General features: G+C 51.4%; 1 protein-coding gene across 8 annotated transcripts in view; it reads right to left on the minus strand.

Moving 5' to 3' along the window:
- Positions 1-352: 352 nt before the first annotated feature.
- The window catches only part of SHANK2 (SH3 and multiple ankyrin repeat domains 2), a 695,443-nt gene continuing 674,443 nt past the window's right edge, over positions 353-21,352 (minus strand). For 6 of the 8 annotated variants that reach the window (XM_054662507.2, XM_054662506.2, XM_054662505.2 and 3 more), the window contains 2 exons: positions 17,841-20,247; positions 353-5,931 (listed from right to left, as the gene is read on the minus strand). In XM_054662507.2, coding sequence (XP_054518482.2) covers positions 5,361-5,931; positions 17,841-20,247 — 2,978 coding nt within the window. In that variant the 3' untranslated portion in view covers positions 353-5,360. The remainder of the gene's footprint in view (positions 5,932-17,840; positions 20,248-21,352) is intronic. The other 2 variants (XM_054662508.2, XM_054662509.2) reach the window with 1 other exon arrangement.

Consider the following 21,352-nt stretch of genomic DNA (forward strand, 5'->3'; position numbering starts at 1 on the left):
CATCGTTTTTTTGTGGAAAGAAAAACACACATGTTGCCACTTTCACTTGTGAAAAATGGAAACAGTTTTCCTGCAATGAGTGGCCTCAATCACTAAAAATGAATTTGTGTATATTTATAACAAAACGTCGAAATGATTGATATTGATGGCTTCGTTAAGCATTACCAATGAGTACCACCGGGGGGCGGCACAGCACAAGGGGAGTAGGTCAGAGAGCCCAGGGCTCCTGTGGTTAAACTTTTCTCCTTTCCATGAAAATCCTCAAACACATTTTGTATTTTAATTAAATGAAAATACTGAAAATGATACAGTAGAGAGCACTTTTAATGGAAAATTAATTGATAACACAATCTTATTTCAATTTACTTTTTATTTTTAACTTAAACGACTGTGTATTTTCCACAGTCTTATGATGAGAAAGGCTCCAGAATCACGTGTAGGTGTCCTCAACATTTCATAGCTCGAACCGTCCTTTCTTTACGTTGTGCATTGATATGGGCTTCTCAGTTCAGAAAACAAGGCACTATAACTATTTTATCAGCTACATTAATACATTGAAGATATATTTATCCTTTCATGAAAGATACAGCATTTGAATACAATATGGTTTTATGCAGATCAGGTTCAAAACACCCAAGGCACACACTTTATTTTTTTCCTTTTTTTTTCTTTTCTGTGTTTATTTGAAGGCTCGTATTAAAATTTCAAAATTGGCATGAACAAAGAGTTCCAGAGTGGAATCAATGGACAGGGATTGTTGTAATTTTGAACATAAAACGGTAAAGACTGTGGAATGTAGAACAAGTTACAGGAACGATAAACAAAATCACCAATACAGCATGGATTAGAAATCAAAGTGATGAGATCTGCGGAAGTCTGAGAAACAAGTTTGGAAATTCTCTGATTCCCCACAAAGCACGGGCAGTCCTGTCTGCATGCAGCTGCTGTGGTCACCCAGCCACTGTGGAATGTTCACCTACTTGCATGGGTACATGGTTGTCTACAAATACAGAAACACATTCCAGTTCGCCAGTTAGTAAAATGCCTCCAATTTCAAGTAAAAGAAAAAATCTTCCAATAATTTTCCTAGTAAGGTAAACGAATATATTCATCTAGGAAAAGTGGTCTGGAAGAAACCATTGGAAGCAAAGTCTAGGGGGGTGCCAAGGTTTGGGAGAAACTATTGGATGGTGAAGCGGGAGAGCTTGAGGGTGAACTACAAAAGATATGAGGACTGGAATTTTTCCTGAACATGGAAGCATAGAGGCTGCTGCTCAACTGGGGAATGTGCCAAAGTAGAAGAAACTTTAGGAACTAAAGACAACAAGTTTTCACTGGTGAGGCCAAAGAAGAAGTTCAACGTTTAGGTTTAAAATATGCTTCCCTAAAGCGGAGGGATGGCCCATGTCTTCCTGGCTTAGTTCTTTGCCAGTAGACACAAATTCTCTCTTGCTCCAAGCCTTAGCATGTGGTTTGCTTGTCAACCAGAGAGGCGGCCCAGTTCTGCCACTCCCTTGGCCTTATGGCTAGAAGACACCCTGCTGGGGTGTGGGGAGACTGGACCCTAAGGGAAGGGTCCGGATCTGGCTGGCTCTCCGCGGCACCACTGCTTCCACCCAGAACAAAAGGAGAAGCCGAGCCTCAGCTCCACGCCTATAGCAGCGGTCACAGAAGCAGATTTTGACGTTTTGCATAATTCTGAAATAACATGCACGTATCCATTGATAAATTGAGAATAAGGAAATGGAACCAAGGCAGATTAGCTCAGTGACAGGAGCCTGTTTACTCGATGAGAGAGATTTTTCTGGTCAGTTTTAGAGAGGCAGAGCTGGCCACAATGCTTGAGATAATCTACATTAGATTGCAAGTCGGGCAGCTTTTTGTTTAATTCAGACAGTGTTCACTGTTTGTTTGCAATCAGAACCACAACCTTAGTGCAATAGTATATTTATTTTTTTACAGTAATTTTGGTTGCCATACAAGAGATTTAAGGATTGGGAGAAAGTGCAAATTACAGGAGCTTTTTTTTTTTTTTTTTATAAAGTCTAAAAAGAATAAAAGCACAAAAGTAACAGCAACATAGATAATGCGAACACGTGTTACACAAACTATAGTGTGAAACATATTAGTATTTAAAAAACAAAAAAAAATTGTTAATGGGAAAATCAATATTGTGGCCCACACACAAAAAGTCATTGCCAGATCAACTGGATAATGCTTGCTTGTTCAATAACTGAGAAAAAAATTTACCATTTTATTAACTAAAGTATCACAAATAATTCACTTTGTGATATGTAAAGTTCAGCAAATCAACAGTCACATTGAGTAATTTTTATATTATGTGAATTAACTTAAAATGTGCGCAGACACCCTGGAAAAGGTATCTTGGCAGGTATACATAATTTACATTTTGAGAGATTTGGGTTTTGTATACACAATATTACAGAAACTAGGCATGTAAATGCAGTTTATTTAAATTACAGTATGTAACAAAAGTTGATCTTAAAACCTGGAATAATATCAACATGATCTTTAGATGAGCAGTTTAACATTTGTTCCACCATTAAAGAGGAGCATGGAATAGGGCCTCGTCCTAACATGTCCCAAAGGGGGAGAACAGTGGGTGGTGATTTGAATGAGGAACTATTGCTTTCAGTACCAAAATAAGCAGATAGAGATAGAGACCGATTCATCTTGGCAACATGTGTTTATTTGTTGGTCAGTGCAGGTTCTGATAGGTCTATTACTTCTCTATAATAAGACAGTGTAAAAATAAACTATGTTATCAGCTCTTTAGTCTTGCAGCCAGCTTGCTTGTGGTTAGTGGCATGTGGCTTGGAGTATCTTTAAGAAAGGGAATAACATCTGGCCCTCACCAACTGGCTGCCAAAGTTCAACAAACCGAAGTCACGAGTTTCGACTGGTTGTCATCTGCCAGCGGTTTCCTTGACTCTCCTTTGAGCTAGTGTTTTGCCTGGCACTGAGCACAGAGGTAATACCAACTGTAGGCCCAGGGAAAGCGCCATGCCAAAGGAATGGACTCATGGAATTTTGCGGTATCATCAAATGGAAGACAAATTAATGGCCAAACCACCGTTTTTACATTTTCTAAAATATGGGGCAGCCTCAGCAGGCCACCTGTAGTATCCTGTCTTGAAATTTATCTAGAGTAATGCTCATTCATCTCATGATGGAAAAACTGAAAGCACACGGAAGTAAAGCGCCTTAATATTCAATTGACTTCAAGTTGGATTGGATCATTTCAAATACAAAGATTGACCTGCAAAAGGTTTTGGACCAGAAGGTCCAAAAACTTGGTTCCAACATCAGGGGTGTGTGACTGGAAAAGCGCGTGTGTGTGGTGTGTGTTTTGTTTTTGTTTTTGGAGAAACTGCTGCATTATGAATTGTAACCACTTTGAAGAAATTGTCCTTCAATGACGAAGTTCTAGCAAAGATAGAAAATATAACACAGCTCTGCTGGTTCAGATGCATCCAAATAAGGTTGATTTAAAAAGGTCATACTTTTATAATTATTCCACAGAAATAGTATTATTAAATCACAAAAGTTTTTTTTTTCTTTAACTTTCTAGCACTGAAGTGGCACAAAGGCTGCCTAGTAGACCAGCCACTTTTTTTTCTTAAAATATTGTGCTTATAAACTATCTGTACAACTATTTAAACTTGCAGTAAAGAAAGATTTTAAATTGCTAAATTTTATGTGTTCATTCTAGAGCTGTTCCAGACCTAATCAAGAAAAAAAGGAAAAAAAAAACATGTTTTATAATTAGAGATGGGCTGAGCTAGTTCTGAAATCATAATAAAACCAAAAACCTGACATTCGAGTATCCTCCAAATGGGGGAGAATGTGCTGGAAGCCTGACTGTGTGTTTTGCGGCCCATGTGCATCTGGTGACCTCTTTTGGAAATTCGAGGTATTGTTATGGGGTGGAGGGACTCCGGGGAAAGAAAGGGGCGGGGCTCAAGAAAGCCTTGCCAGAGAGGCTGACCTGGCAGCCCAGGAGACCTCCCTGCTTTCCTCTCCTCACGCCTCTGCTTTCACTCTGATCCTGCCGCCCACCTTCTGTTCTCAACCCTGGGTTCTGTCTATACTCCATACCCACTGGGTCCTCAAAGAAGCTGTTGTACTGTTAAGACAAGCTGGTGGGATTCCTAGACACCCAGAGCAATAGGGGAAAAGCCTCTAAGTACCATCTTCCCTGGCCTCCGAGAGCAAAAGGACTGTCTCAGCAGAGATGCTCACCCTTGGCTGGGCACAGAACTGAGGATGCTGTGCCCGCCCAGCTCCCAGAGGAGACGCTGTCTCACTGGCAGCCGCATGTGCCCGCCATGAGCCATGCGTCTTCTTGTCCTTCATGTCAAAGTGGATGCTCACCTGCTCTGATCTTTGCAGAGCTCAAGACATCTTCAATTAAAAAGAATTCTGAGAGGCAGAGAAGCCCTTATTCTCCATCCTGGATGGGTGCTCGTGGCAGACAACTGCTCTTGTCCTGGAGACCTGGAGCTTGGGCAGCTGCACGCTGGCTGGCTCCCTTGGCCAGGTCTCCCCTCCATTGTGGAATCGTGACTTTGTGCTTTGACTAACTCCATGTGACATCTGCTTGGCCACCTTGGAATTATGCTAACAGATTTGCAGAAATAAAGAAAGCTAAGCAAAGCTGGGCACGATCCCATCCAAACTCCCAGCACTGCCAGGAACCTCATGGCCAAAGAGCCATGGATGCAAACCACAGGAGGAGATGGGGAAAAGAATCTGTGTAGGAAAAAGTTTCTCTGCCTTTCAGGCCCATGATGGGGCACTGGACAAATGCATCTGGGAGCATCTCACTGCAAGCCAAGTGCAGGAGAAAGAGGGGCAGATGAGCATCAGGTGTCCTCCGAGAGGCCACAGGACTGAGGAAAGGCCTCATGCCGGGGCCTGGGGTGGTGAGAGCTGCCCGGAAAGCAGAGGACGGAGGTCTCAGGAGGTATCTAGAGTGCACTGGTGTCTGCCTACAAGAGCTAGGATCCCGTGCAAAATTGACGGGGAGCCTCTCGGACCCGGCAAAGCGAGGCCACCTGCATGCTGGGCGGCAGGCTGGGAATCTTTTTCCATGTTAGAAAAACTCCCTCCCCTTGTCCCATGTGTGATAGAAACTGCCCAAGACACCCACATGGTGAGCCAGGGGTCTGAAGACCCAGCCATGTTGTGGACACAACTCAGTATTTCTTTGGGTACCAGGAGACAAACCCATGGAGTGGGGTTGATGCTCACAGACTTCGCTTGGCATTCAGATGTTTCAGCACGAGCCCATCTCTACTTATAACAAGAGCAGTCTGCGAGGTGGAGAGCAGCCGTCCTTATCTGTCCAGCAGCTGTTTCAAAGCCCTTTCTATGTTCATTCTGTGCCCGACTCGAGTTACCCCAAGATCGATGAGGTCCTCCTTCTGCAGGTTTGGTAAGTGACTGCCATCGATCTCATTGTCCATGAAGGCCTCTTTATGTTCACCTAAGTTTAGACTTTCCAGCCAATCGGCCACATCTGGTTTAGTCCACAGGTGGACAGGTTTAGTTGTAAAAGGCTTATTTGAGATTGGCTGTTGCAGTATCGAGGGGGATGGCGACCTACTGCGTCCCGCTGGGTTCAAGCCAAATAGATCCCCAGAAGGGGGCTGGCTTGGAAGGCTAAAGACATCTGAGAGAGCGGGAGAAGGAGAGGCGGTGGCAGCAGACAGGGGGGCGGGCAGGGTCTCTTTGTTCATCTCTGTTGGTGAGACCACAGGGCTTGGGGCACGTCTTGTTCCTGAGGTCCTGCTTTCATAGTCGGGGGGCCGGCTCTGCAGGGTGATGGGCTGGGAGGTGCCGGGGCGAACAGTGAAGGTGACCGTCGTGCTCCGTGTACCTGAGATGGTGCTCATGATCTCCGGGCTTCTGAAACAGCAACACAGAGAAAACCATCACAAGGCAGGTCACCAAGTCAGGGCAGCTGGCTGCAGATCACCAAGGAAGGCGAGGGAGACGCCCAAACCATGCCAGAGTGTCTAGTGGCAGATCCACTGGCAGTGAACGAATGATTTGCCATGCCAGGGTCGGGGAGGGGGAGAAAGGGGCCAGAGCAAAGTTGGAGACACCAGAGCACACCACGTCAGCCCACTCACCTGAACTGGGACAGAGGGGCTGGGGGACCTGCCTGTGCTGGGGGGAGCACACCACGTCAGCCCACTCACCTGAACTGGGACAGAGGGGCTGGGGGACCTGCCTGTGCTGGGGGGAGCACACCACGTCAGCCCACTCACCTGAACTGGGACAGAGGGGCTGGGGGACCTGCCTGTGCTGGGGGGCAGGGCCGGGGGACCCTCAGGAGGGTGGCCACTGAGGCACTTGGAAGGGGTCCCTTGAAGAGGGCATGGAGACAGGGACAGAGTGGGGTCCTGTCACCTGGGTAGAACGTGCCAGGCAACATCTCCAGCGCCTCAGCTTCAGCAGGTGGGAGGGAGCACACCTGGAGGACAGGCCCCTCAGCCGCCTGGCAGCCTTAGGCTTTTTGGGTAAATGGACAAGAGCAGGGCAGGATCCTTCCCAGGTGGCCCCTTTCAGTAACTGGAACCCCTGTAGCTACGCAGGGCACTCAGGGTTTGAGATCACCCGGAAACCCAGACAGCAGGGCGTGGCTTGTGTGGCCAGTGTGGGCTGCGCTCACCTTCCTGAGGCAGCACTGTCCAGCGCCCACCCAGTGGACAGTTTTGTTGCAGAAGGAGCTGGGGTACCCTGTGTTATTTTTAGCCCCTTTCATGTGAGAGGCTCACTGGTAGGACACACGGGCCTTACTGAAAAGCAGAACGCGCGAGGAGCCCTGTCTTCCCCAGGGTGGCCATGGGCGTCCCCGAGGGTCCCCTGTGCCTTGCCGCTCTGGCTGGGCAGGCAAAGCCCTCAGAGCTCAAGTCAGGGAGGATGACCCTTCTAGCTCCAACCTTTACTGGCCCCAGGGTGGTGGCCAGATGACTCCCACAGGCAGGAGGTCCCATCTCAGTGCCAGAGAAGTCCAAGTCCTCACGCTTACCCACGTGGAGGTGGCCTTTCACACACCACTCCCTCACGGGCTCTGGCCAAGGCCTGTGGCAGGCACTCTCCACACCAAGAGAACTGCCACTCTGGGCCCTAGTGCATGTTTTGCTGTCCCCACACTGAAAGCCCATTCATCCTATTGTCCCTAGGAAAGCCACAGCCACTGGGGAGGGGAGGAGGGGTGTGGGTCTCCTGCCTTTTGGGCCCATTCACGTGGATGTGAACGGCCCACCCACCGCTTCTGAAAAGATCCATCCTACCATGGCTCTCTCTTCAAGACCTGGACTTGAGAGATGTCTGCTGGAGCCCTGGCTCTGCCAGATGCCAGCTTGGGTGCACTTTTCTCCTGTCTCCACATCTTCCCACATGAAGTGGGCTCCTCTCCCTCCTATGTGGTGGGTTACCCTGGGTGGAGGGGCTCTGGAGAGCATGAGGAGTGCACTGGTGTGACATCATGACCGTGAATGGTGGTGGGCTGCAGTGTCTCAGTGAAAGGGTCATGGGCAAGAGGGGGAGAGCTGCAAACAGTAGAGATGCTGCCGTGTGGGGAGACTCCCTGGAGGGCAAGACTGAAGCCCCTGCCCGTCTGCTGGGGGCCAGTTCATCGACTTGCACTGGGGCTGTCTTTGGAGCTCAATGGCTGACCAGTTAGAGCAGCACTTCCCAAAGAGGAGCCCACAGACCCTTCATAGAAACCACCTGGGACACTGGTGGGCCGTGAGGACTCCTGAGCTCGTCTCAAACCTGTGGAAGCAGGAGTGCTGTGCATGGGGACCAGGTGTCTGCAATTAACAAACTCCCCAGACACTGAGAGACCCTGAACCTTAGAGGCCATTTGGTTAGGCCTTGGTTTTCATTCCAGGGTATGCACAAAGCTAATGGCCCAGAACCCTCCAGGAGCTAAAAGCAAAGGGAGTGACCTGGAGACGGGCCCCGCTGCTGGTCTAGTCTGTCTCTCTCCGTTTTTTTCTTTTCTCTTTCTTTACCATGGATGTATATTTGGGTGAAACCAACCATCAGTTACCTAGGTTCCCCTAAGCTGTGGGTCAGTTTCCTACTTGATGTTAGTCACTGTTGCTTAAAGTGTGGACTAATCCATAGTGAGAAAGGAGGGGCAAATCTGAAAGGGGCCTGTGCTGTGGACTGAGGCTTCAATCCTACTGTGAGAAGTGTTTGCAGGGGCTGGTGGGTGCACTGCTGGGCCAGGGACCCCATCCACCCATAGGGTGTTCACGTGCTATTTTCCAGAGGGCTGGGTGCCCCTGAGTGGGAGATGTTACAAACCAGGCATCCCCATCTAGAACCTGCCCCCACCCTCAATGGTGGCTTGCTGGTCATTGGTTATACTGCTCACACCAACAGGCACAAGGCAGGTGAGACTCTGAGGATTCCTCCACTGTTTCTGGGCCCAGTTACTCACAATCAAGAAATCAGAGGCTGCACACGGTGGCTCACGCCTGTAATCCCAGCACTTTGGGAGGCCTAGGTGGGTGAATCATTTGAGGTCAGGGGTTCGAGACCAGCCTGGCCAATATGGTGAAACCCCATCTCTACTAAAAATTAAAAAAAAAAAAAATTAGCTGAGTGTGGTCGTGGGCGCCTGTAATCCCAGCTACTGGGAGGCTGAGGCAGGAGAATTGCTTGAACCCAGGAGGCGGAGGTTGCAGTGAGCTGAGATCATGCCACTGCACTCCAGCCTGGGCGACTGAGCTAGACTTCTTCTCAAAAACAACAACAACAACAATAAAAAAAACCCCAAAAAGCCCGAAATCAAATCAGAGCCCAGTGGGGCTTCACAGCAGGGGAGAGGGGCCAGCACCCTCTAGTATCTCAAGAGAGAGGTGGCCTATGGACATAGGATACACGAAAAAACCTGCAACCCCCCCCTTCTCTGGTCCTCAAAGAAGGTCGAAAGACCAGCTCCAGTTCCAACTTAAAACTGGGGGTGCTGTGGCCTGTTCTTCTGTGTTTATTCCAGAGTCACAAGAGCACAGGTTTTGGGGAAGGCTTATTTGTCCACGTTGATAAAACAAGCCAAGATGATTGAAATCAAATAATGGGTAAGTTGAAAGCCACTGCATTCAGAGGTGATTTGGGGTGTTAATTAGGGCCAAGGACCTTGGGGCACAGGGAATGTTTCCTATAAAATGGGAAAACATCTTACAAGAAGACATATGCCCACAGAGGACTAGAGGAGGAGGGGTAGCTGGGGTAAAGTTCTGGTCTCCATGTGCTTTTGCTAAAGCTGACTACATGGTGACTGTGCCTGCAGCCCTGACTCTGGGCAGCTCCACCGTGGCAGCATGACTGGTGCCTGGCCTTGGTGCTCACCAGGCCTGTGAAGCAGAGGCAAGTGAGCCCCAGAGTGAGAGCACCTACCTCACGCCTGGGCAGTATTCACCACGGGTATCTCTGGCCCAGAGGGTTGCCCCAGTGCCGCCCTCACTGGGAAAATACCCAGCTGTTCCCAGGTAGTTGGGATTGATTTTGGTTTTTGTAAGGAAAGGCTCTGCAGGCAGCTGTGTGTGTGGTTAGGAAGCGAAGAGGAGGCTCTGCAAACACCTCGGTGGGCAGCGGGAGCGCGAGAGTGGCACACACGGGGTCACGCAGCAGCATAGCAGGTGGCACTTACTTCTGTTCAGCACGACCCTCTTCTGTTAACACCGGTCATGGGAGCAAATGAAAATGACAAATGGAATGACTTGAGACAACACTGCAAAAATTAATGAACAAGAAAGGAAGAAACAGAAAAAAGCTGCTTTCGACAGATGAAATGAAGGCAGTGGGGCAGACCCTGGCTGACAGCCCATCCGTGGTAGTCCCTTTGGCCTGCCACAGCCTGCCCAGAGCTGAAACATCAATATGGCATCACTTTCATAGGGAGCGTGGGAAACTCACAAGCTTGTCTTCTCCTTCTTTGGCTTGGGATAATGTAACCACTTGTAAAGAAGAAAAATAACCAGGAAAAAAGAAAGAAAATAGTAGCATTGGAGTGAAGTTCGCCTCTGCCTGAAGCCCACTGAGAAGCAGCTTATTGCCAATTTCCTACCTCAGGTGCCTGAACCGTCTTTCCTGTGGCTTAGGGAGGATAAACGAACATTCCTGGTGGGGGAGGGCACCCCAACAGGACAAGTGCTTTGCTTCAAGTCTACATCATGAGATGACAGCCCAGCCGTTAATCACATGGGCGTCACGTGCTTGGGGCCTGCCAGTGTCCTGCCCAACATCGCTATAGAAAGTAACCGCCTGCGAGTGTGAGACGCAGGGTGAAGGCCACCCTGGGCTGCCCACCCTGCCCTCCTCAGCAGCTTGACTCTCTTGGTTAATCACATTGATGATATTCACTGGATCTTCCCGGTTGCACAGATGGTTACGTTGCTAAGCAACCGCTGGGTTCCCAGTCGGAACACACAGGAATCTGCTGCCCTGATTTAGAACACAGACACATATACATACTCACCCAACTCCCCACCAGGTCACCACTGTCTACCCTGCCTTTTAAATCACATTCATGTAGAAATGTGAGAATTAAAAAAAATCAAGGTAATTGAGGCACTCAGAGAGGTGCTCTTATTTCATCAGTCAGTACAAGTTAATTGGGGTGAGGTAAGTAAAGAAGCAAGTGGCTTTTTTACTGTTTACAAATTCAATTTGGCTTTTTTTTTTTGGAGACTGGGTCATGCAGCAATCATAGCTCACTGCAGCCTCAACCTCCTCAAGTGATCCTCCTGCATCAGCCTCTGGCATAGCTAGAGTAATCTGCTATTTAACTGTAGCTGAACATGCGCCAGGGGCTGGTCAGTGATGCTGATTAGGCATGCTGGTTCTGTCCCTCCCATGAGCCGCCTGTCAAGGGCCTGCTGGGCCTGGCCAGCACTGAGGCTGGACTTGGAGCCTGTCAACATATGTTCTCTCCAGCACACCGCACGCCTCTGCATTTTAGTGATGAGCCCCCATCTTGCATGAAAATAGCACTTATTTCCAAACTGCTTTCTTATTTTTTCCATCTTTACAGCCTCCTGATAAGCAGGGCATTGAAAAGATAGAACCGGAGGCAGCAAGTCCTTACCTAGCTTCCCCGAGGCCTGGATGTGGGGACTGGAGCCCACACTGCTCAGCTGTGCCATGTGTTATGTTGTGTGTCTCAGCAGCTGCCAGGGCTCCGCCTCACCCCCAGCTCTGAGTGCCATGAGGGGGTCCTGGTCTAGTTTTAGTCCTCGAGGTCTGGCCCAGAACAGGGGTGTGATAAATAATTGTTGACTGAAGTGTTGATGGATAATATATCCTTTTCCCAGATCAGAAAGTTAAGTGACTTGACCGAGTTACAGAGCCAGACCTGGGAGCGGGGCAGGCAGCCTGAGGCTCCGCGGCAGTTCCACCAGGAATCCAGGTCTTCAGGCCAGGAGGTTCGCAGCTAAGATCAAGAAGGTGCCCAGCTCTTGGGAAGAGAGATTAACCCTGTGATATGCTTTTGCCAAAAGGGCCTCATGTCCAAAATGGGGAGGAAGACTCTGACTTGAGATTCGCCTGTTGATGGGCAAGGACGAGGCACTCCCATTCATCCTTGCCCAACGCCCGCAAGTACCAGCCCCGATGGACGCACATCCTGACTAGTGCTCCCAGCCACCCACAGTCGCATTCACTGATGTCACATTCACTTTTCCATCAGGGCCTGGAAACCCTCAAACCACCTAGTGGTCCTGAGATGCTGAAAACACCGTGAGGCAGCTTCTAGTACCAAGTCAGTTTTGAAGCAGTCTGTGCTCTGGGACCAGCTGGGCAGAGATAACTTTTTAACAACCCAAAGTTATTTGAAAATCAAGAGGCTGTCAGGATAATACTGCAGAGAGCCCAGTAGGGACTGGAGGCCTTGGGAAGGGGAGGCAGGTACCGTGAGGCAGCAGGTGCAGGGGCCTTGGGAGGAAAACTCGCCTGAGCTCACATCCCAGGTAGCCTGAACTCCCTCAGAGGCCTCTGGGACCTGGAGTTTCACAGGACAAATCTCCCTGAAGCCCATCCATCCCATGGGGAAGCGAAGGCCAATCTCGAGGTCCCTTCTGGACCCCACCCACTGCAAAGGGCTGGCGACCTAGAGGGGACTCTGGGGAACTCTTATAGGCCATGCACCCTAACAGAAGCCATGGGGGACCCCCACAAGCACATACTCACTGCTCTGTTGCCCCCACATACAGAGCAAATGTGAAGCTGACCTCTGCCATGGAAGCGATGGTAAAGAACATCAGATTTATCTGGCTTTACTATCGGCGCCTGGTATGTGTCAATATCTCTCAATAAAGCTGGAGGGCACATGACACCTGGGGCTCCTGGGTCATAGCAAGTTTGTTTTGGGTCAAAGCATATAAGTCAGGCAAGCTGCTGTGTTCTCCTGGGTTCCTTAGGCACTTAACCCTTGAGTCTCCCTGCTTGTCTCCAGAGTGCAGGCCCTACACTCCCACAGCAGCCTCCCTGTGCCACCAGTGCATTCACCTGATCACACAGCTGCCTGGGCCATCTTCAGGAAACAAAGTCTGGTCATGCCAAGACTTTGCTGAAGCCCTCTGAAGGCAGCCATATCTGGAACTCCATTCAGCTCATGCCCATTACCTGCAAGCCCCTTGTGACCTGGCCCTGCCCAGCCCTCCTCATCTGGCCATGGTTTCATGAGCACAGAAGGCACTTTCTGGCCTCAGGGCCTTGTACGCTCTGTCCCATGCCTGGGATGCTCCACTCCTGGTTTTCTGCAAGGTTGGCTCCTTTTTAAATTTCTGGTCATTCAAATGTCATTTTCTTGCAGAGTGTCAGTCCCTTTCTGCACATGCTCACTGTAACCTGCTAGGGCATCCTAGTCCGCCCTTTCTGCATGTGGTCAGGGTTAACCTGCTGGTGTCCCGTGGCTCTCTTCTGCACGTGGTTATTTTTACCTGCTGGTGCATCACAGCCCCTTTCTGCACTGGTCACTAACCTATTAGCATGTTGTGGCTCCTTTGTGGCATTTGTCACAGTTTGGGTTTGTCTTATTATTTGTTGTCCATTTCTCCCCTCGAGAATTTGAGCTCCCCAAAGGGAGGGGCATCTGGAATGTTTTCTTGTTCAGTGATAAATCCTGGGCACAGCATGGCGCCTGGCACATAAAGGCAATCCCTAACTTTGTTGAGTGAATGATTAGTGACGGAATTGCTGCCCCATTCTGAGGGTCCAGGCATCCTTGTTGGTGTATTCCTCGTTACTCTCTAGCCTCAGCCTGGCACTAGGCTTATAGAAAGTAGCTCAGTGAACTCCTGACTGGTGAATTCAGGAGACGGTGGGGCTGGGCCATGATTCCAAGTCTGAGTGTCCAGCCAGTCTCCTAGGCCTGCACCTGGGGAGCTTCCGGCTCTGAGCTTTTGCAGCCCCAGGCTCCTGTGCTGGGACCCCCAGCGTGCAGCACTGTCAGGCCTCTGGGCTGGCAGCTGTTGTCTTGGCATTCTGCTGAGGAGGGACCACTGACTCTTCACAGAGACACACTCACTCTTCCTTCCCCAAACCAGTTTCCTTCACTTTGATCCAGTTTGAGATCAAAGATGAGACTACCTCCTGGAATAATCAGGCCAGGTGGTCCTGGAACACTTTTCTTAGAACTGACGCCTCCATTCTTGGCAGGGTGTTTTCAGATCACCCTGGGAGATGCCTCTAATATGATGTACTTTTTTCTCTTTTAACATTATGTACTAAAGAGAACTACTTCATCATCTTCCTTTCGTCGGCGTATTTGTAATTAAGACGCCTGCAAATTCCATGTCATCCTTGATTTCAGGGAAGAGCTTTGAGCAGCAGAGACTCATTCACGGCTAAAGTTAAATCAAACATACCCAAGGAAAACAAGGATCTAGTTGTTTAATCTTCAGCTGCTTCCTTTGATCCCATCCTGGATTCTTGCAAGAAGTGAAAAGAAAGGAAGAATCCAAGGATGAGAGGAACTTTAAAAGGGTCAAGTTCAGCTGAGGTTTCTGCCCATTTCATGAATGAACATTTGAGGAACAGCTCTAAAAATTGTCCCTTTCTTAGGCAGTCAAAACTTGTTTCTATGGAAATGGGATTTTTACACCACTGCTTATCTGTCATTTCAAAAAGCATGGCTGGTTTTCAGTTTTCCCTAGAAAAACTCACTTCTTTTTCCTCAGTAGGAATTCCCTTCATCCAATTTCGTACCTCATTTTGCCCAGGGCCATTCACAGCTCTTAATTTTTAGATGCATTTAAAGGTGGTGGTGAGTCGCCCAGGCAGTGAACTCAGGTGAGAGTTCTTAAGGCTCCCTCTGATCCTCAGATGATCAAATGCCTAGGGCCCATCAATGAAGGCCACGCCCAGCAAAGGAGACATGCTCAGAGATAGGTCTGTGGCTGAGAGGAGACAGCCCTCACGGCAAGGGGGACAGCTTTGTTGCCCTGGCAACTCTGTCCTGGGCCCCCCCCCCCCAGTGGTGGTTCTGACTGCCCCCCACTTGTCCTTGTCAGTGTGTCCCGTGGCCGTGGCGCACCTCCATGGGGGCTTTGTTCCAAGTGCTCAGCCTGGTGAGGTTATTAGATCTGAGAAGCAAGGGCGAGGGAGAGGATTGAGCCTAGTTTAGTGCCTACAGTGAATGCTCTTCATCTTTGTCCTCTGGCCTCAGGCCATCCTGTTTCTAGTCCAACTCTGAGTGTAAAGTGTAACCCTTGGCCGGGAGCAAGAAGGGAACAGACATGGCCTCTGGGAGCTTGGCAGTGCCAGTGAACCCCTAGTGACTAAGCCTGCTGTTATCGGCCGCAGGGTGACCTCCTAGTGACTAAGCCTGCTGTTAGCCTCTTGCTGACCAAAGAGCTTGGCCTAAGGACAGTCAGAGGCCTGAGAGCAGCCCCGCCTGCGGCAGTCTCAGCCTTGCAGGTGTTCGGTTTGCCAGTTGGTCATTCCTTCCAAGGCAGTCCCTGGCTCCCACAAGGTCAGGAGTCAAACCCTGAGCCAGCTCCATGGGTTGGAGGTCTAGTTCCGCGTCTTCCTGTGAAGTAGCCTCGGCTCAGTAGCTTCACCGCCCTGCCTTCGGCTTCCTTGTTTGCACAGTGGGAAAAATTACAGGCCCTGGCTCAGGGGTGCCGTGGAATATAGTGCCTGGCGTTTGGTGAATGCTTTGTGTCATAGGTGTGGGCTCCTGTTCTTACTGTAAGAGAGCCGGGCTATAAATAACAGGACAGCTGGGAGGCGGCCGTTCTTGGCACTCACGCGTGGGTCGGCGGTGGTATGCAGCTGCTCTCCTTCAGAGTACAGCAGGATTCTGCCCTATGAAGTCTGCTTTGAGCCAGCCCCCTCTCAGGGTCCCCCTGGAGAAATGCAGGGCAGAGAAACCCTAGAGACGCTGCAAGTTGGGGTCCCACTCCCCTGTGGGCACCCCAGGAGCTGGCCCAGCCTGAAGACGAGTAGAGGGGATGAGCTGTCCAGCTGCCACTCAGGGAGAGGTCTCCATGGACGGGGTCCCTGGACTCCCCGAGTGGAGTGCTCAGGGGAGCACAGCTTGGTGCAGGATGCCCTGCTGACCTGAACAGTGGATTCCTTCCTCCAGCCCTAGAGCCATTCCCTTCCAGCTCCTTCCTTACTGCAGACATTGCTTACAAGGGGAAGTGAGAGTCAGGAAACCCCAGCCTGTGTCCCAGCTCTGCCTCCTGCTGGCTGTGTATGTGGACAAGCCGCTTATCCTCTGAAAAATGGGTGTGACTCATACCTGCTCCCCAGTTGTCATAAAAATTACCCACCCATGAGAAAGTGTTTTGTAAAAATGTGAAACACTAAGATAAGGCCTCTTTAATTATTGCTTCCACATAGAGTAATGACGGAAGAGCCACATTAGTATGTAATGGGGAAGGGTTAAACTAGTCAGTTTTTCAGATTTTTGGCCCAGTGCAGTGACTCATGCCTGCAATCCCAGCACTTTGGGAGGCTGAGGCGAGTGGTTCGTTTGAGCCCAGGAGTTCGAGACCAGCCTGGGACACATGGTGAGACCTCATCTCTACAAAAAAAAAAAAAAAAAATAGCTGGGTGTGGTGGCATGCGTCTATTGTCCTAGCTACTCAGGAGGCTAGGTGAGGTGTGAGGATTGCTTAAGCCCAGGAGGTCTAGGCTGCAAGGCTGCAATGAGCCGTGATCACGTCACAGCACTCCAGCCTGAGCGGCAAAGCAACACCCTTTCTCAAAATTCCTGGAGGCTGTTGAGTGTACTTGTAGGTGTATACGTACATAATTCTTAGACTTTCTCCTTGACTGGAGGCACTGTCTGAATGTCCGCAGTGTAACTGTGCTTCTCTGTACCAATGCCAGCCTATCGATACTCCTTTAGAGTAATAGATGACATCCGAGTCATTTATTTACATCCACACTGAAAAATAACTGGGAAAATTGGGGCTCTCAGGCTGCATCTTGAGCCCCAGCTGTATGTGATGTCACTGATTAATGCACTGAGTGGCTTAAATCAAATGCCTGCCCAGCAGGGGTATGGAGAGAGGCTTCATTAGTCAAAATGATGAAACCCAAGATCAAATATCAGTGGGAGAGACTGAAGATGCTGCCACCTGGGGAACAGCAAAATGGTGCACACCACAGGGAAGGAGAACCAAGAACCATAAGCCATCACGGGAGCCAATGGGGCTCCCCAAAGCCACAGACTGCTGAGCCCTGATACGGTTTGGATCTGTGTTCCCACCCAAATCTCATATGTGAAATTGTAGTCTCCAGTGTTGGAGGAGGTGCCTGGTGGGAGGTGATCAGATCATGGTGGGGGAGTTCTCATGAACGGTTTAGCACCATCTCCCCTGGCTACTGTACATAGTGAGCTCTCATGAGATCAGGTTGTTTAAATAGACTGTGGTACCTCCCCCGACTCCCTCTTGCTCCCCCTTTGGTGATCACTGAAAGTTTCTTGAGGCTTCTCCAGAAGCCAACATCATGCTTCCCATATAGCCTGCAGAACTCGAGCCAATTAAACCTCATTTTTTTATAAATTACCCAGTCTCAGGTATTTCTTTATAGCAGTGCAAGAATGATCAAATATAGGCTCCTTCCAGACAGCCTCAGATAGAGCCCTCTGGTTGCGTCTAGAAATGACTCCTGACTTATTCTACGTTCAGTTCCAATGGAAATTATGTAAACCCTGCACAATACTGTGAAGGGCTGACATGGACACAGCTAGAGGCTTCTGCCCCTGGGACAGGATGGGCTGGCAGGGAAGAATGTACTGCACTTAGAGTTCACCAGTACAGCCATGACCCTGTGCCTCCCTAGCCCGCAAACCTGGTAGTGATGGGAGGGGAAGAAGAACCCACACGTGTATTCAGACACCTGCACCCGCTGCCCACCCACTCGCTGCCCTCTTGGGGCAGCTAGTCTCCTGCAACCAACTCGAAGCTTGGTTTGGGCTTTGGCGAGGCTCTAAACGGCCTTCTAGGTGGTCCTGGCAGAGATCTGGAGGGCACAGAAGAGAGAGTGGAGCTTCTCTTTGGAAGCCAAGGTGAGGAGGGCTTCCAGCAACCTCATTTCATTACGAGTCTTTATGAAGGAGTGCTGTGTCCCACCAGGATGGCTGTGATCATTACTCGGCTGTCCCGGAGTCCAGGAGCATGAGAAAAAGAAGTGTTACTGCATTAACAGACGTGGCCCACACAGGCTTTACGAATTCCCCTCTTCGTGTCCGCTGGGGCTGCTACCCGAGGGCCTTTCCTGGTCAGCAGGGACAGTGCACGCAGAGTGGTGTGCATGTGCACCAACCGCGGACTTACCTTGGAGCGAGGCTGGCGGACTTGGCTCCCATCGGTGAATCCAGTCCTTCCCCCGGCTTTGCCGATTTCTCTCGGTTCATTTGCTGTAGGATAGAGTTCAATTCACTAATAACGTTTGCCTTTGGGCCTGAGAGAATCGGGCTTTTGATCTCTGTGACGTCGCCCCACAACTTGGAGGTCCTTGGCTGGAGAACCTTGGCCATCCCAGGCTGGGCACTGCCCGGCGGGGGCGGGGGAGCGGGCGGGGGGATAACAAAGCTATCTACATCCTCTTCCACGAGCGCGTCTTGATAAAGTGCATTGCTTTTGTGAATGATGGGCTTCATTTTTGGCTTAGGAGGTACTGGGGGTTTGTCAACCATAAATGCTTGCCCATCTGCATAGACTGTGCAGGTGTCCACATTCTCCCCACCTTCGGAAGACAGGGTGGAGATGCTAGACACGGTGGAGATAGTGCTGGTCGTCTCGAGGTGGTGGTCGCTGCTACTCCGGCTGTCCACCTCCTCGATCCCAGAGTCGGCGACGGCGTCAAAGCTTTCAGGGGGTGGCAGGAATGAGGCAGGCAGACAGTTTGAAAGACTGGCTGGCTTCTTGCTGTCTGCAGAGTTGGTTGGTTGGCTGGAGTTCAACGAAGGGGACTGAGGGGTGTCGCTTTTCTTCTGCTTCACTAAGTCTGAGAGAGCCGGGACAGAAGCTGCCCGGTCATCGGGGATATCAAAACTATTTGCAAATTCCAGGGGAGGAGGCAATGGCTCTGTAAAAATAAAATCCTCATCCAAGTCCACGGATGCCAGAGGGGGAGGAGGGATGCGGAATGGCAAAATCACCGCCTCTTCCATGGAGCCCACCGCGACGATGGTTCTGCCGGGCACGGTGGTGGGCTCGGGGGCAGCGGAGATCTGTAAAGCACCTTCGGTTTCGGAAACACCTTCTGGCACCTCGGACGGCGAGCTGTCTGGCTTCATCTCCACCTCTGCCTTCTCGCCCTCTTCCTGCAGGGCGTTGTCCAGCTTAGTGGCGTCCACGGTGTGCACCATCAGCAGGCCAGCCGACTTCTGCTGGGACGTGTCCATGATGTCGATCAGCATGTTCTTCTTGTCATCGCCTTTCCGGTCTCGGCCCAGGTCGGTCTCGTACTTGTTCTCCGTCTCCTGCCGCCTCAGGGGTCCCCGGGTGTTCTGCCTGGTGACCGTAGGGAAGCCGGCATCCAGGCTGGGCCGCATTTTGGTATCAATGTAAAGAGGTTTGTTGAGGTCGGCCTTGGGGGCCTCCCCTTTGGGTCCCTGCTGAGACTCCTTCATGGCTCGGTCCCTTGCGGAGAGTGCCAGGGCCAGCGGGGAGCTGGGATCAAGCAGCCGCCCTGTGAGTGGGTGGACATAATTCCCGGGGCCGGCTGTGCCGCTGCTCGCGGAGGGCACTGCTGGGCTGCTCTCGGGCCCCTGGGCTTTGGACGTGGAATTCAGCGGCCTCCCAGCCTCACCCTGAGCACTGGCCTCGGCGCCACCCACGAAATGGTTTTCGGGCTCCCTGGGCGTGGCACTCGGCATGGGGGATGACAGCTGCTCAGCGCTGTCCTCGTCAGCAAAATCCCCCTCCTCGGGGAACATGGAGGGCCGCGTCCTGGGGGCGGGTGGCCCCAGGCCCACATCCTCATCCCCCAGGTCTGTGGAGAGGAAGGCCGGGGAGTTCCTCCTGGCTTCCAGCCGCTTCTCACGGTCGCGGACGGCTCCGGCGATGGCGGCGGCGAAGGGGCTGCTGACGGTCAGGCTTTCGTCAGGCCGCAGCTGGCTCGGTGGCTCTGGGGCCTGGGGGTCGATCTCCATGCTGCTGCCCTGGCTGCTCTTGCCGCTGCTGCTGGTGGACGGCTCCTTCACGATGATGGTCGGGATAGGGATGGAGCACGTCTTCTCGGGGCTGTCCTCCACGTTGGACTGCTTCACCAGCATCCCCTTCCGCCTGGCGGGCTTGGCGGGGACGTAGACGGCTTTGCTGGCGATCTTCCCCACCTCTGAGTATGGGTTTTCGGGCATCTGGCCTCTCTTGTTGCGGAAGTTGGCTTGCGGGCCGGCATTCCGACTGTAGAGGTCTTCAGAGTCCAGGGAGTAGCGGTCCAGCTCTCTCCTGAAGTACATCCCCTTCTCCCTCATCATGGTGGCCACGGTGTCGGACCTGGTGGCGGGGGACACCTTGGCAGCAGAATTCTGATTGAACGCAGGCTTAATCGTCCCGTAGACTCTTGGAGTTGGGGACTTGGGGCAGTTGTAAGTGGTTGGGGAAGGTGGTGGTGGGGACGGGGGCACAGACTGCGGTGGAGGGGGGATGTCCTCAGAGGTGTCCGGCATGGACAGGCTTCTGGTGAACTTCAGCATTGGAGGAGCCAGAAACTGCCGCTCTTCCTCTGTTATTCCTACAAGCAGAAAACAGGTTTAGCTTTAAGTCACAATAGCAACAAAGCCTAAGTTCCTAGGAACGTGCGATACGCTACATCTCCACAAACTCACAAATTCAGATGATGAACCCGGTGTTCAGGAAACACAGCACAAGCCACGATGCCGAGTGGTTAGTCACATGGCCCGTTGTGAGCCAAAGGACAAGAAAGGGAAGAACAGAAAGGCACTGGGGATGCTGTGAGTACGCTGCTGCTGTGGGGCCTCCAGGCACAGGCTGCAGCAGGGGAGCTGTGTGAGGCCAGGGCAGGAGGGCCCCTGACGCTGAGCCGTGTGCCAGTCTGCAGGCCAAGTGGGCAGCTCGCCTTGGGGCTGCTTGTGCGTGTGTGTGTGCGCGCACGTGTGCTTGTGCTGGCATTGTGGCATTGTGCTTGGGGCGGGGTTGGCTAGACCAGGAGGTATCCTTCCACCATGCCCCTTCAGGCATGGTAAGGGCTCCTGGGGGTGTTTTTAGGGCAGGGGTCTAAGGCTGTCACCTGTGCATCTGAAATGAGAGCAAAGGGTTGCAGGTATTGCTGTGTTTATGTGGCAAGGATGGTGTGCAGTCCACCGTCCAGATGGCACTTGAGCCCCACGGCTGCCCAGATGTACAGGGAGGCCTCTGCCACCCTGAGCGAAGCCATCTGCCCACAGTTGGCTCTGTGCGTGCTGGGAGGAGGTGCTTTTCTTCCAGGGTCATGTGAATCCATTCATTGCCTGACTTCACTGGGCCCCACTAAGGGTTCTATGTTTCCTCGAGCTCTCTGGACCTTCAGAGAGATGGATGGCTGGGGAATTGCAGCTCAGAGGAGGGGCCATGTGGGCTCTAGAGCCTGCCCCTGAGGGGAGGGAGCCCAGGTTCCTTTAAAGTCCTGGACTGAGCCAGGAATAGGATCCTGAGCCAGGCCTCAGTGAGCCCCTTCTGGGTCCCAGCGGCAGTCCTGAAAGTGGTCCTGCCAAGACCCTCTGGAGCAGGGGCTGAGAGCCCAGCGGACCACCATAATCGCAACTAACCAGGGTCCAAGTGTGGCTGACCTGGCACAAAGTATGAGTTGACCTAATGAAAATACGTGGATGTTGAATGTG

The sequence above is a fragment of the Pan troglodytes genome, chromosome 9, assembly GCF_028858775.2.
Source record: "Pan troglodytes isolate AG18354 chromosome 9, NHGRI_mPanTro3-v2.0_pri, whole genome shotgun sequence".
Lineage (NCBI taxonomy): Eukaryota > Metazoa > Chordata > Mammalia > Primates > Hominidae > Pan > Pan troglodytes.